The sequence below is a fragment of the Dunckerocampus dactyliophorus genome, chromosome 7 (assembly GCF_027744805.1).
Source record: "Dunckerocampus dactyliophorus isolate RoL2022-P2 chromosome 7, RoL_Ddac_1.1, whole genome shotgun sequence".
Lineage (NCBI taxonomy): Eukaryota > Metazoa > Chordata > Actinopteri > Syngnathiformes > Syngnathidae > Dunckerocampus > Dunckerocampus dactyliophorus.
The window spans coordinates 14,888,226-14,901,743 of NC_072825.1; the positions used below are offsets into that span (position 1 = coordinate 14,888,226).

At 40.0% G+C, this 13,518-nt stretch overlaps 1 protein-coding gene across 3 annotated transcripts; it reads left to right on the forward strand.

Moving 5' to 3' along the window:
- The first annotated feature begins 1,518 nt into the window (after window positions 1-1,518).
- hpn (hepsin) lies at window positions 1,519-13,331 on the forward strand. 3 transcript variants are annotated; one of them, XM_054783040.1, is made up of 14 exons: window positions 1,519-1,892; window positions 4,452-4,565; window positions 8,786-8,812; window positions 9,178-9,285; window positions 9,403-9,444; window positions 9,550-9,679; window positions 9,759-9,878; window positions 10,116-10,156; window positions 10,234-10,399; window positions 10,523-10,713; window positions 11,203-11,298; window positions 11,364-11,506; window positions 11,625-11,789; window positions 11,891-13,331. In XM_054783040.1, the coding sequence occupies exons 2-14, from the start codon at window positions 4,529-4,531 to the stop codon at window positions 11,933-11,935; spliced, it is 1,311 nt and encodes a 436-aa protein (XP_054639015.1). In that variant the 5' UTR covers window positions 1,519-1,892; window positions 4,452-4,528; the 3' UTR covers window positions 11,936-13,331. The 3 variants fall into 3 exon arrangements, with proteins under 3 accessions (XP_054639015.1, XP_054639016.1, XP_054639017.1); XM_054783041.1 differs by lacking the exon at window positions 8,786-8,812; XM_054783042.1 differs by lacking the exons at window positions 1,519-1,892; window positions 8,786-8,812 and having other exon boundaries at window positions 9,149-9,285.
- Window positions 13,332-13,518: the final 187 nt, after the last annotated feature.

Consider the following 13,518-nt stretch of genomic DNA (forward strand, 5'->3'; position numbering starts at 1 on the left):
AAATCAGCTACGTCGCCCATCTATGAAGTCATCAGCGGTCAAAACACATTTTTATAGTTGTTTTACATGCATAAAACAATTTGAAATGTATATAATTGACAAATGAAAGAGACAAATGAACATGTAAGATTACTTTTACTTTCTTTCTTTGAAGATGTGACTGTTCCCAAAGACACTATGAGGCAGCAAGCTGTTTTGCCATGAGTTATTTCTTAAATTCAATAGTGTTTCTCACTTTCTTTATCAAAATGCTGGCACTTGCAACTTTCTTTGGCTCTATGTTGTGTTACTGAGAGAAACACTATTGAATTCAAGAACTAACTCATGGCAAAACAAGAATGCGGTGTCTCACTGCTACATTGTGTCTTTGAGAACAGTCACGTTATGAATCATGTCTTCAATGAAGTTAAAATAACCTTAAATGCTCATTTATACCTTTCATTCATCATGTATATATATTTATATGTCAGCTTGTAAAACTATAATTGTAAAACTATAAAAATGTGTTTTGTCTTAACATTTTTGGGTTTTTGGAACGCATTAATTGCATTTACATTGTTACTTATGGGAAACGTTTATTCGGTTGGTGTCCATTTCGGTTAGAGTCGCACCTTCTGGAAAGAATTAATGACGCTAACCAAGGTTCCACCATTTTCTTACAGGGAAAGCAAAGTGTGATAAGTAAATAAATACAGGATATGTGAGATATAGCACCATATTAAATAATAATTAATCAATAAGTAAATGAATTCAGGATAAATTATATCAAACACTGGTATTCATTAGATAATAATAAATGAATGAGTTCAGCATAAACTATATGCGACACTGATGTGTGCAATCAATAATAATAAATGAATGAATCCAAGATAAATGATAACAGACAGTGCGGTATTTATGAAATAATAAATGAATGAGTTCAGGATAAATAATATCAGACACTTTGGTTCTCTGTATTTTGCTTCTTCCATCTGGTAAACGCCATAAGCTTGTATTGTTTTTTAAACTGCCTCATATTAGGACATTGTTTGAGTTCCTTCTTCAAGCCGTTACATAGATTTATGACTTATGCACGCGCACAGATGTTAACCAGATTTTACAATGGGATTAACTTCTTTTTACACTTATATAGCAGCAGTTAAGACTGCTACTGTTACTTTAAAAGTGTGTCAGTTAATAAACGCTTTATGATGACTTAAGGTTGATTTTGATTTGTATTTTCCCCCCCCAAAAAATTCAGAGTAATAGATAATCTGAGCAATGAAACTGCATTCCACTTGTTTTATACAGAATCACGGAAATTGGAAGTGGAAAAAACACATGAGACTGTGTAAGGGTGATCATTACATGCATCATTTTAATGCAGTTATTTAGTCCACACCAATAGTTCCCATATGAAGTCCTCCATTGGTTTATTCGATCGTGTACACCTGCCTGAGGTGTGCAGCATCACTTTGTCCTGTGGCAGCGCGACCGACCGACGTGGTCTCGTGCACAAAGGTCCAGTGACTACGTCACACATGCCCACCCTCTGCAGCGCTCCTGGGCGCTGACAGGACGACCGCTCAGCGCGACAAAACAACGGTTAAAAGTAACACAAAACTCACTTTTCCGTGTGCACAGTATTTCAGATGCTGTTGTACTTTTTATTGAAAGCGAGCGCAGGTGGTTTCGGGTGATAGAAAGTGATCAAAACGACGTAAGAAAAGTCGGCTACCATTTCACCGCTTCCCCGGGGTCAGTAACCTGTGAGCGAACCCACTGGATTACTGGAAAAGGAGACAGGTTTTTATCGTCCTGAAAAGACTTCGATTGCCTTTTCACCCAAGTGGATTAAAAAAAAAATACTTGCTTTGTTTTGAAGAAGACGACCAGGCTACCTACCTCAAGAGGTGAGTTGCAAACACCTGCTTGAAAGAGGTACTTTAGTCTGAAACGAATCCATTTTATAATATACATTTTGAAAAATGTGATATTTGTCTCAAAGGCCGTAATATTTTGTTTCGCCCGTTTTTCAGTACATTTTGTTTAGTTCAGGGGTTTCAAAGTGTGGCTCAGGGTCCATTTACAGCCCACCTCTACTTTTTTATTGGCCAACCAAAAAAAAAATAATGGATGTAAAAATAGAATATGTTGAATCAACCAATTCACATGCTAATGGTATCCTTTTTATTAGCATTATCCTTATGAAGATGACTGAAAGATGATTTGCATGCCAAAAATATTGAAATGTACTCTTATTGCGATCTTCTGCTGTTTACATCCTGGTATGTGAAAAGTGGGTGGCCCCACATACTTACTGTACTACAGTGGAACCTGCTGAAAGCGGTCTGCTTATGTCCCCAACTCGTCTACTCATCAAGTCCTGGTCCACTGTGTTATTATTAATAGTGCCCGCTTAAGTTGACGTCGACATACATGGTCGACCGCTTTTCTCAACACAATTTGAAACCAAGAGGGGTCATTTAGATGAAAATGGTTGCCTACATGACAAAATGTGTTAAAGTAGAGTTGTCCCTCATTCCAGATGAATGAAGTTTGCGAAGTAGGGTTTCTTATTTATATGAATATTTTTGTAGTTAAAGCCTAGAAAACCTGTTTACGACCTTCTACATACCCTATAACCACCTGTACACCCATATTACCCAATATAGTGGATATAATTAGAGAAAATAAGCCATTTAAGACTTGTGCCCGTGTGTTTCAATAAATGGTACATTATAGCGATCTTTAAATTAAAAAAAAAAATTTAAATTAAAACTAAGACATGAATAACATCAAATTAAAAGCACAAAATGATTGCCGACCCACCATCCACCAGTTCAAGTTCCAGCCAAGTTTTTCCAGAGAGATTATTACATCGCTGTTTGATGTGTGTGGTAAAAGGCAGTGTGCTAGCATGAATTAACTTGAGACAAATGTGCTCATTAGCACACAATAAGTCATCCAAACTTACCTTTATGCATTCCCACATAGTATCAGCATTTGACACCAAATATGAGGTGAAAGAAAAATGGTAAAAATACAGTAGTAGTCTATCTGTGCGGCATGAGATAAAGTTAGCACACGCACAATGGACATGCGTCCAGTGAGACGGATGTAACAGAGAGAATCCGGCCACTTTTCAAAATAAAAACATTCAAAAAAAAGAAATAATGGGAATTATTTTTTCTTCCTGTGCGGCCCGGTACCAGATGACCCACGGCCCGGTATCGGGCCGCGGCCCGGGGGATGGGGACCACTGCCTTACAGCAAAACACACTCTACACTTGAAAACTTTTTTTCTTTCTTGGGCTGGCTCTAACTAGCAGGCAAATGCCACTGCACCCTATAACCCAACCCCTGAATCACAGCTCAGAACCAGACACAATACTAACATTGCTCAGTAGAACACAAATGAAAACATGCACAAATGGAGACAAACGATGTAAACAGACCAAAAAATCCTTTATTGTCCTCGGTTCACCTTATGCCTCTGGCGAGAGTCACAAGAAAATGTGCACGCAATAGTTAGTTTTGGTTTTGATTTTGGCTATGTTGACAACCGCCATGTCTACGTCAGTCAGCCAGCCAGATAGTGCTAAATTATGTTTTCACGATTTATCACAAGTATGATAAAGCAATAAATTTATAACTCTGCACGTGATTAAAATGTCGTCTTCCCGCTTTAATTTAAGAGGTCTCTCAAAAATATGGCATTGACCATTTAGGGAATGCTTTACTCACTGCTGTAAATGAGGGGTGTCCAAATTTTTGACTGGTACGTTGGGTTAATTCAGTGCTTCTCAAATAGTGGGGTGGGCCAAGCTGGGGGCAGGGTGCGGTGAACTGTCAGGGGGGGCGTGAGAGGCAGGGAGTACTTTCAATGTTACCGCAGACCCGGCAACATGTATGAACTGATCTTACTCAACTTGCAATTTGACTCTTCAGTTCGCTTGTATGCTTCTCAGCTCTCCATTTTGTTGCATTTTCCTGGTTTCAGTTTATGTACAGTACAGATAAATAGATATTATCATCTTTTTCCAATACTATTTCAAATTTGGGGGGGCGTGAAAACATTTCTGTCCCCTGGGGGGCATGACAGAAAACAATTGAGAAATTGGAGATTCTAACTTGCCATTGATGTCAATAGTTGCTTGTTTGTATGTGTCCTGTGATTCACTGGTGACCAGCCCAGGGTGTACCCTGTCTCTCACCCATTCAGCTGGTTTTGGTGCCAGCTCACCCGTGACCCTAATGAAGTGGCATAGAAAACAGATGGAGTGTTGGATGATTATCTTGTGCATAGAATCCTATAATACATATACTGCAAGGGAACACTTTATCATTGCCATTCATTTCTTTGTTGTATTCATTTAGATTTTATTATTATTATGTATTTAGTCATTTTATTTCAGGAACAGGAAAAGAAGGTACTGTCAAGAGTATGACGTTATACGTTATTATTTTAGCAAGCGTCGGTGCCAAAAGAACGAAGGAAGGACAAGGGCATCATCTTCAGTGGGCGTCTGCCTTTTATTACACACGGATGTATGCTGAAAAAGTTGGGAAAGAGAGCAAGATGGGTAAGTGTAAATATCACACGATCAAGGATGCACACCTTCCAATGCTGTGATGGTCATGCTGCCTGCTGTCTGCGTTTGGGCAGTCAGCAGACATCAGTCCACTTGACGGTTAACTATTAACGGATTTGTTCCAAGCTGGCCGCTCTGCCTGTATTTCTAAATACAACATCCCAGACAAGATAAAGAGCATTTTATAAATGATTTATTCCCATGTGTTTTGTCACTACTCAAAGAATGACAGGATGAATTGTGCTCTCTGGTGCAGGGGTGAACAAATCTATGGCGTTAACTTGTTTAATGGTAACCATAAACTGTATATCACAGTACAGCAATTGTTCTATAAATCACATCTCAAACTATAACAAGAAATACGAAGTGTCAGAGTGAACTGTAAAGCTACTGCATGTGCTGGTGACATGGATGTACTACTTCCTGTTTATGGTTGTGACCTGTATTGGATTTTTTCATGTCAGTGTCAACAGTACAATTATGATTTTTTTCAAATGAGATATAAATCCGATATGTATCCGATCTACTGCAATCTGAACCGTCAGGCCGCATATATCCGACCTATGCGTCATCGAACAGTGTGTTTTGTCGTGCTTACCGACACTTGGGCTAGGTTCACTCTGCAGGGTGTGATGCCCAATTCGGATTTTATGTTAAAATCCGATTTTTTATGTGGCTGTTCACATTAACAAAGAAGTGCGACTAATGTGAACGCAGAACATCCGTGAAGTGTTGCATGCGCAACAGCACGACGTCACGCGCATTGCCATGTGTTTACGGAAGTAAAGGTTGCTGCAGTGTGTGCGTTTGTGGCAATTTTAAGGATTTTGTGCAACGGGAGTCAATATGTTCTTAACCAAATGATTCCGTGTAGGAGATTAAGAAGAAAGAGGGCAAGAATTTTGGCTATGGCGGTTCGTGGAGAAATTGCTGTTCCAAGGAGCGTGAGGGTGCCAGGAGTGGTCGGACATTGCTGCTTCACTTACACTTCTTAAAAAAATCTAAATCCAAGTCTCGCATGGTAAACTACGCCTTTCAATGACATATAGGTCAGATAAATGTGACCTGACCATTCAGACTGCAGTAGTATCGGATACATATTAGATTTATGTCTACATACGAACAAGGCCTATGTTGCATTTGAATAAATCAGAATTGTACTGCTCACACTGACATGAAAAAAGCAGATACAGAGCAGATATGAGCAAAAAATCACCTGCAGTGTGAACGTAGCCTTGGATAAAGGTACTCACCGATGTAGGCAAAGGTTTTTCTTCTCATCTGAAAATTATTTTTAAAAAGTGTCAGTGAAGAGGCTCACGTCAACGTCCCACCATTACGGCTCCGACATCCACCCACAGATGAGGCAGTTCTCCACAAACCTCCATAGCCTAAGGACTTGCCCTCTTTCTTCGTAATCTTAATCATTAAGTTAAGAAAATGTTGACTCCCGTTGCGCAAAATCCTTGAAATTGCCACAAACGCGCAGAGGAGAGCACAAAATGAGGCAATATTTACTTCTGTAAACACGTGGCACAAGCTGATGTCGCTTTTTCGCATGCGCTCCACTTCCCCGGATGTTTTACGCACATTGACACGTCGTATTTTTTTCGTAATGTGAACGACCAAAAATAAAAATTGAATTTGAACAAAAATCTGAATTGTAGGCAATGTCTCAAATTGCTGCATTCTTCTTCAATGTTCACACTATTTTTAGTGTCACGCGTTAAATCTGTAGAGCCAACACACACTTCCACCTTGATTGACATGACGTGCAGGCACAGCTTTGAGAATCTTTATTACCAAATCAAAGTAATGTATAAATCATTTGAACAGGTTCAGCTCATTATTCCTTTGTATCATATTTAACTGTTTGCCTTCGTAGTCCTTCTTGCCATAGGGAAGAGATGCTCCAAGTCAATGCTATATACAGTACTGTAGATCAGGGGGTGCTAGTTTTTATAGCTGGAGTAACCTGGTTTATAGTAGGAGTGACATATACTGTATATGCTATACCTTGTGTGGGTGAAAGGGTTTATAATATTGCATACACAGTATGTGTACAAAAATATGAATAGTTGATGATATAACTCTGATGCCACATTGACACTTGAACACATTTTTTTCCTGCAATTTGTCGTGACAATGCGTGTCATTTACATGGTAAGCCTGTGAAGACCCGTTTGCACAGTTTACAGTTTGTGCATAAGTTACGTAATTGGCACAGACTTTGTGCCCGAAAATGGTGCGCATTTGCCATGCTACCACACAACTAATTACACCTATTGTTTACTGTCGATGTCACGCTTTGATACGCACTGCCTGCATTGTTTGCGAATAGGTTGCACAATCTTCACGCAAGTGGCACGAAGATTACGCTTGCCAGAACTTTAGGACATTTCAAAATGTCAAAAAACTGTTTACACATGCTTCATGCCAGACGAATGTATGACGAATGTACTCATTGGCACGCACAATTGCGTACCACTGCGGGAACAAAATTTGTGCAAGTGTCAAGGTGGCTTGAGCCTCAACTTCCACTCCTGTTGCTTTTTTTTTTTACCACTATCGTTGCTCTCAGGAATGGTATTATCGTTGGTATGCACCCTTCAGTGTCTCTTTTCCTATTTAAATTGGAGTGAATCTATGTTGAATTAAGCCAAACCTTGGTTTTGAACGACCGGATAAATAATAAAATGGATCTTCCTGGTTTTCTAGATTGTTTTAGAATCTGTTTCCCGAAGTCCAAATGTCAGTGACTCTAAGAGGCCAAAAGGATATTATCTGCTGACTATGCAAAGGGATTCTGTGTGGCTCACGAGACTGAAAAAACATCAAACTTCCATAAAATCTATGGCACATTTTCAAAGTCAAGAATTCAACACATTCTTCCTGGTTCTTCCTTTCCTCAGTGATTATTGAGAAAACTTGACTTGCTGATATATTTATGTCATAGTGAAGTGTGAAAGTGGTATTTCCAACTATCCCAGAGCATCATCAATGGAAAATACTACAGACCACATGAGGTGCCCGTGAGCCTGGCTTTTAATTCAGGTTTTCAGTTATTAATGTGAAATACACTAAAAAGAAATGCATCTTGAAATACAAAATGTAAATGGACAAAATTGATGTTGATTTTTTGTGAGTTGTCGATGCCAAGAGTTTGTTAATGTTCTGGTATAAAACAAGCATATTAGGGATGGGTTGAAATAAGCTATGAAATAATTGAACCATTTTCAATTTGCAAAAGTAGCTCTCACAGGAAAAAAAGTTAGAGACCCGTGACATATAGTATGGAATCCCCAAGCGCACAGTACCTCGACAGATTCAAGCATTACAGGGACCCTCAGAACAAAGACCCACAGAAGTGGTCTCAGGTAGAAGTGGACAATAGAGTTCTTGTTCTGTCTTTGACTGTGATTACTAAAAGAGCTGCTTTGAGGGCAAAAGAATGTTTAGGAGCATGATAGTTTTTGTCTCTTTAGGACATCGCCAATTTCAGAGCTCTGCCAAAGCCAAACTTTTACAATTGTGAAAAAAACCCCAAAACAAACCCAACCTTTAGTCAATCTTCTTTGGCTGATGCCTCACCTTTCCACAAACATTTCATTCATCTATTATGGAAGTAACAATTACTATATTATATAAGAAATATTGCATGAGAGTTGATGACGTTGTTTAGTCCCATCCATAGCTGGAAAATGAGTTGTTCACTGAAACAAGTAGAGAGCTGACGGGCAAAAACCTGCTGTGATATGACCTCTGACCTTCATCTTACCTATACATTTCGGACAATTGTATGCGCACAACTTTGAGAGAATAGTCTGTTGCGGCATGACTGCCCCAATGCACAAAGCAAAGCCCTGTTTGGGTGAGTTTGACGTGGAAAAACCTGAAAGTCCAGAACTCAAACCCACCGAGCACATTTGACGTGTTCGTCTGGATGAATGAACACAAATATATGAGACTTTTTTCTACATCTCACATCGTAAAATGTGTCATATTTTGCACAAACAGTGTTTATTTGTGAAATGCATCCAGTGGCATCGCAGTAAAAGAAGCATAAAGTATTCATTCTTTACACAAGATGATCTAAAATTAGTTTGAGGGTACAGTATATCAGTCTATCAATCGATCCATATATGGGCTATTATAAGTCAGTATCGAGCATCTCTAGTAAAAACCTATTCTCTTGTCTCTTGGCCACTCAGCAGCAGCATGCCGGCAGCAGCATTCAGGTGTGTGCAGCTTTGCAGATGTTCAGTATGTGCATGCAGTACAGTCATGGCACTGTATCCTAGTTCATTTAACAGTTTGTTCTTGCATTAGACTTTAGACTATTGATCAGTGTCATTTACAATTCTCACTATGTGCCAGAAAATACCCTGTTATAGTTGTCCACATGTGGATTGTCTGTTGAGACAGAACGTGCCAAAAAGCATTCCAGAACAAGCACTAACAGTCTTTTGCAAAAAGTATAACCTTATTGTATTTACTCTGAACTTTGTGAATACGTGAGCACATTTATTACATTTTGTAATCCTGTCATATTGAGGCTTTGTAACGCCTTCTAGTGTGTGCGTGTGTATGTGTGTATGTGCAGGGAGTAGGGGGATTGCTCTCACCTGTGTATTAACCCCTTGCCGGGTGATGGGTGTGTGCGTGATGCTGATGACTTTGGCAGCCATTGGAGCAGCAGTCTGGGCCGTAGGTCAGACATGAAATCACACACATGCACAGTAACAAATACACACCACATATTAAACACTTTGTGTTTGAAAAATAATGCAATGCCTAATGTCAGACTTTCTTATCCCCCCCCCTGTAGTTACATATTGCACTCTGGAAGAAGACACAGGATACTACGATGGTGATTTTTGACAGTTTGAACTGACTGGCTCCTTCGATGGTGTCGTAGAAATAAATCACATGACTCGATGTAAATGCTACTCATATGTTTTGTAATTACCCACAGTCCAAGTTAATTCTGCTGACCAACATCTCAGAGTGTATGACTCCGCCCAGAAGAGGTGGCGCCAAGTGTGTTCCTCCTCAGCCAATGAGCTCCTGGCTAGCATCAGCTGTGAGGAAGTGGGCTTTGTCAGGTGTGAATGTGCCCAAAAATGCGTTGTAATTTTTGCCTACCGTGTAAACCAAGGCAGGGCTAATGTGTCTTTCTTTCAGTGTGGTGAACTACTCAATCACATCTGTGCCGGATGCCGGTGGCGAAGGTGGCGAGTTCTTCTGCGTCAGGACCGAAGAGCTGAGCTATGGCAAGAAAATCAGAGACTCTTTGTTCCCATGGTAACGCACACTGACGTGTCAGTTTGATCATGTGAACTGTTTTACATCAGACTAACGTGATGCAAGGATGCAGATTCACAGATTATTGTTAATTGTGACGTGAGTGTAAAAAGAAGTAAACCACTGTACAACACCTGCTTCAACACAAAATGCTGGTGCTTATAAGTGGTTTTATTCCATTCAACTTTAGAGGTTCTTCTGTACTTTAAAATCTCCTAAGAGTCACTTTCATTTCAGCGACTGTGAGAGCAAGGAGGTTCTCACATTGTTGTGCCAAGGTAAAAATATTGAGTCATATCTTTATTTATCGATTGGATATGTTCAATTCCAAATTCTGTTTTCGGATGCTTGCCAGACTGTGGCAGGCGTAGTTTTGCAGCAGACCGAATAGTTGGTGGTGTGGACGCGAGGCAAGGCAGCTGGCCGTGGCAGGTCAGCTTGCAGTACGATGGAGGTCATCAGTGTGGAGGTTCCATCATCTCAGACCGCTGGATTGTCTCCGCAGCTCACTGCTTCCCCGCGTAAGAGACTGAGCTTCATTGTGTTCAGAATTCTGCATTACACATCACATTAGATTGTGCAATTGTACACAATGTTGAGGTCGGTGTGTGTACTGCAAACCTTCCTTTATCACTGTCTATTAGACGTTATCGCTTCATTAGTCGCTGGCGTGTGCTGTTGGGCTCCATCTACAACAAACCAGGCAATGCCAACGTGGCAGAAGTGAAAACTATCGTTTATCACAGCAGCTACTTGCCCTTTGTGGACGCTAACATTGACGACAACAGCAGGGACATCGCTGTACTGGCCCTTGCTCAGCCGCTCACCTTCAATGGTATGATTGACTAGCATGGAATAACCTTTTCTTTCCTCATAAACACTATCAACACTTAACACTTCCATAAAGAAAAGAGGCAGACAGAATTAGCCCTCAGGGTAATTTGCACATTATTTTATTTTGGGAAAAAACACAACTTTAATACTTTAGTCATCATTATTCATTTTCACAGATCTATTAATTAAAATCAATAGATGAGGATGTATTTGCTTTATGTGAAAATGCATTGCAGACAGATGCATTTCAGTTGAACATGAGGGACATCTAGTGTTCTGCTTTATAACTGCAATCCGAGTTCACTTGGAATGTGGTTGCAATTCTATGAATACGCCTTCTGTCGTTACAGTTTTGTTGCAGACTATAGGTACTGTAATACCTTCTTTATCTTTTGTGGCATGCATGATACACCAAGTGCATGTTTACATGCATCATATCTAGTATATGTTTATGCTTAGAAGATCTTATGTTTATGTCTGCTGTGTGTAGAATACATCCAACCCCTTTGCCTGCCAGCGTATGGCCAAAGACTGATCGACGGCCAGATGGGCACTGTAACAGGCTGGGGGAACGTTGAATATTTTGGTGAGTTGAAGAGGTTCCACACATGCAAAAGTGTTGTTGTCATGACACTACCTGATCACTTTCAGGTAATCGAGCGAACGTTCTGCAGGAGGTGAACGTCCCCATCATCAGTGATGCTGTTTGTAACGCTCCTGATTACTACGACAACCAAATCACCACCAGCATGTTCTGTGCTGGCTATGTGAAGGGAAACATGGACTCTTGCCAGGTGAGTGTTACTATCACTCTTCATTGGTGTGGTCTTAGACAATGACATATTTTGGCAAGTTTTCTTCATGCTTTTCTATGAATGTGTGAATTTGTACCTAATCCCACTGCGGTGTCAGGGAGACAGCGGCGGCCCCTTTGTGGCAGAGGATTGCTTGTCAAAGTCCAGTCGTTACCGTTTGCTGGGAGTTGTGAGCTGGGGAACAGGATGTGCGATGGCTAAGAAGCCTGGAGTTTACACCAGGGTGTCCCGATTTCTGCCTTGGATATCTACAGCCATGAGGGTAATTGATGCTTTGTGTTTCAACTTTCACGTTATCGGTAAAATCTATTTTTGCATTTCTGCATTACACTTGTCATTGTTTTGTCTTGGTTGTTCCTGCAGAACTACAACAATTCTCCAGGAGTTCATAAAATGGCTCGGACATGACTGTTCTGCACTTGTGTTTTACGCTTGCTACTCTCACTTAAGAGTGTTTGCCATCCCTGAAGGTGTGAATGAGGAACGTACGAATGTTCCTGGAGTCTCCACCTTACCATGGTTTCTCATTTCTTCTTCTGCCCTTTCACATGTACCGTTTTACAGCATTCTGAATTTGTGACTTACAAAAGCCAGCAAGAATACTTAGAAATAATGTAAATATGAATCATTTAAAGGTGATCACATCAAGATTAGTTTGTTTTATTGACAAAGTCTACAGTTGAACCATTCAAGACTAACATTCCTCTGCTGTAAAGCAGTAAACCAACAATGTCTTTCAGTCCTCTCAGTTAGTGATGTAAACTCAAAAATCAACCTATACCAACATTATCAACATTTGCATTTGATAACAAGGGACATTTTCCTAAAAATATGGGGAAATATGGGAAATCCCCTCCTGACCCTGACCCTGACACAAGAAAAATTCCCGATTGGCCACTGCCAATGCAGATAGCATCACCATCGTGACCTGTTGTACCAGAGGTGATGTTTTTTTTTTTTTTTTTTTTTTTGGATGAAAATTAAAATACGGGAAATTTATCGGAAACTGTTTAAACGGGAGGGGGTTGGGATAGAAGGACAACATACGGAAGTTTCCCAGTGAAAACAGGAGGGTTTACAGGTATGAATAACATCAATTTGCGAAGGACCTTTGGAAAACTTCCAGTAAAAAGTTGATCATGTAAAACAAAAGCCATACATTCTTCACACCATGAACGTTCCTGGAATGATGGACGTGGTTCATGGGTTAGGATTATTTGTGGAAGTCGTGGATGTGCGATCTGTTCTAAAGATGCACATTGAAGAGACACAAAGGTGATGTAAACGCTGTTAACCCTCCTGCTTAATTTTGTCACGTGTTGGAGGTGTCAAATCCCGAATCTTTGCCTGCCAAAAACTGTAGGGGTTCTGTTCTGTAGATTGAAAAGGCTTTTCCTCAGACTTTATAAGCCGGAGCTTTTACTTTCCTTTTGTAAATGTAAATATGATAGCCTGGTCATTATAACTCGGGGAAAAATTCAACTTGTCGCAAATGTACCATGTGTATTGTGTTAAGCAAAGGCTCAGAACATGCTTGTTAATTTTGGAACAAAGATTTCCCTTCATGAGTCATGTAGTACACATTATAGGCTCTAGTTTCTCTCCTGTCTTGACTCTAATGCAACACATTTGACACAAAGTGAACCTGTTGACTGAGGATGAACTGGTCAAGGTGATGCTCAGTATTTTGTTGTTTTGTAAATAGTAGCTGATGTCATGTGTATGTAGCACGTTTCTATCCATTGTTTCATGGATGATCTGCAGATCTGTATGTGCAATAAATCATGTTCTCAAAAAAGGTGATATTTTATTCTTAAATAAATATTCTCATCCAAATAACAGTATTCAACCAGGAATACTTCTTCCATATCTTTTGTGAAAGCACAGTGACAACCTGGCACGTGATTATTGTACAGTTGTAAAAAAGCAGTCTGAAAGATTGTCACTGACTCTTGAGCTACACTGTATGTAATTTTGGATCCATAATATGT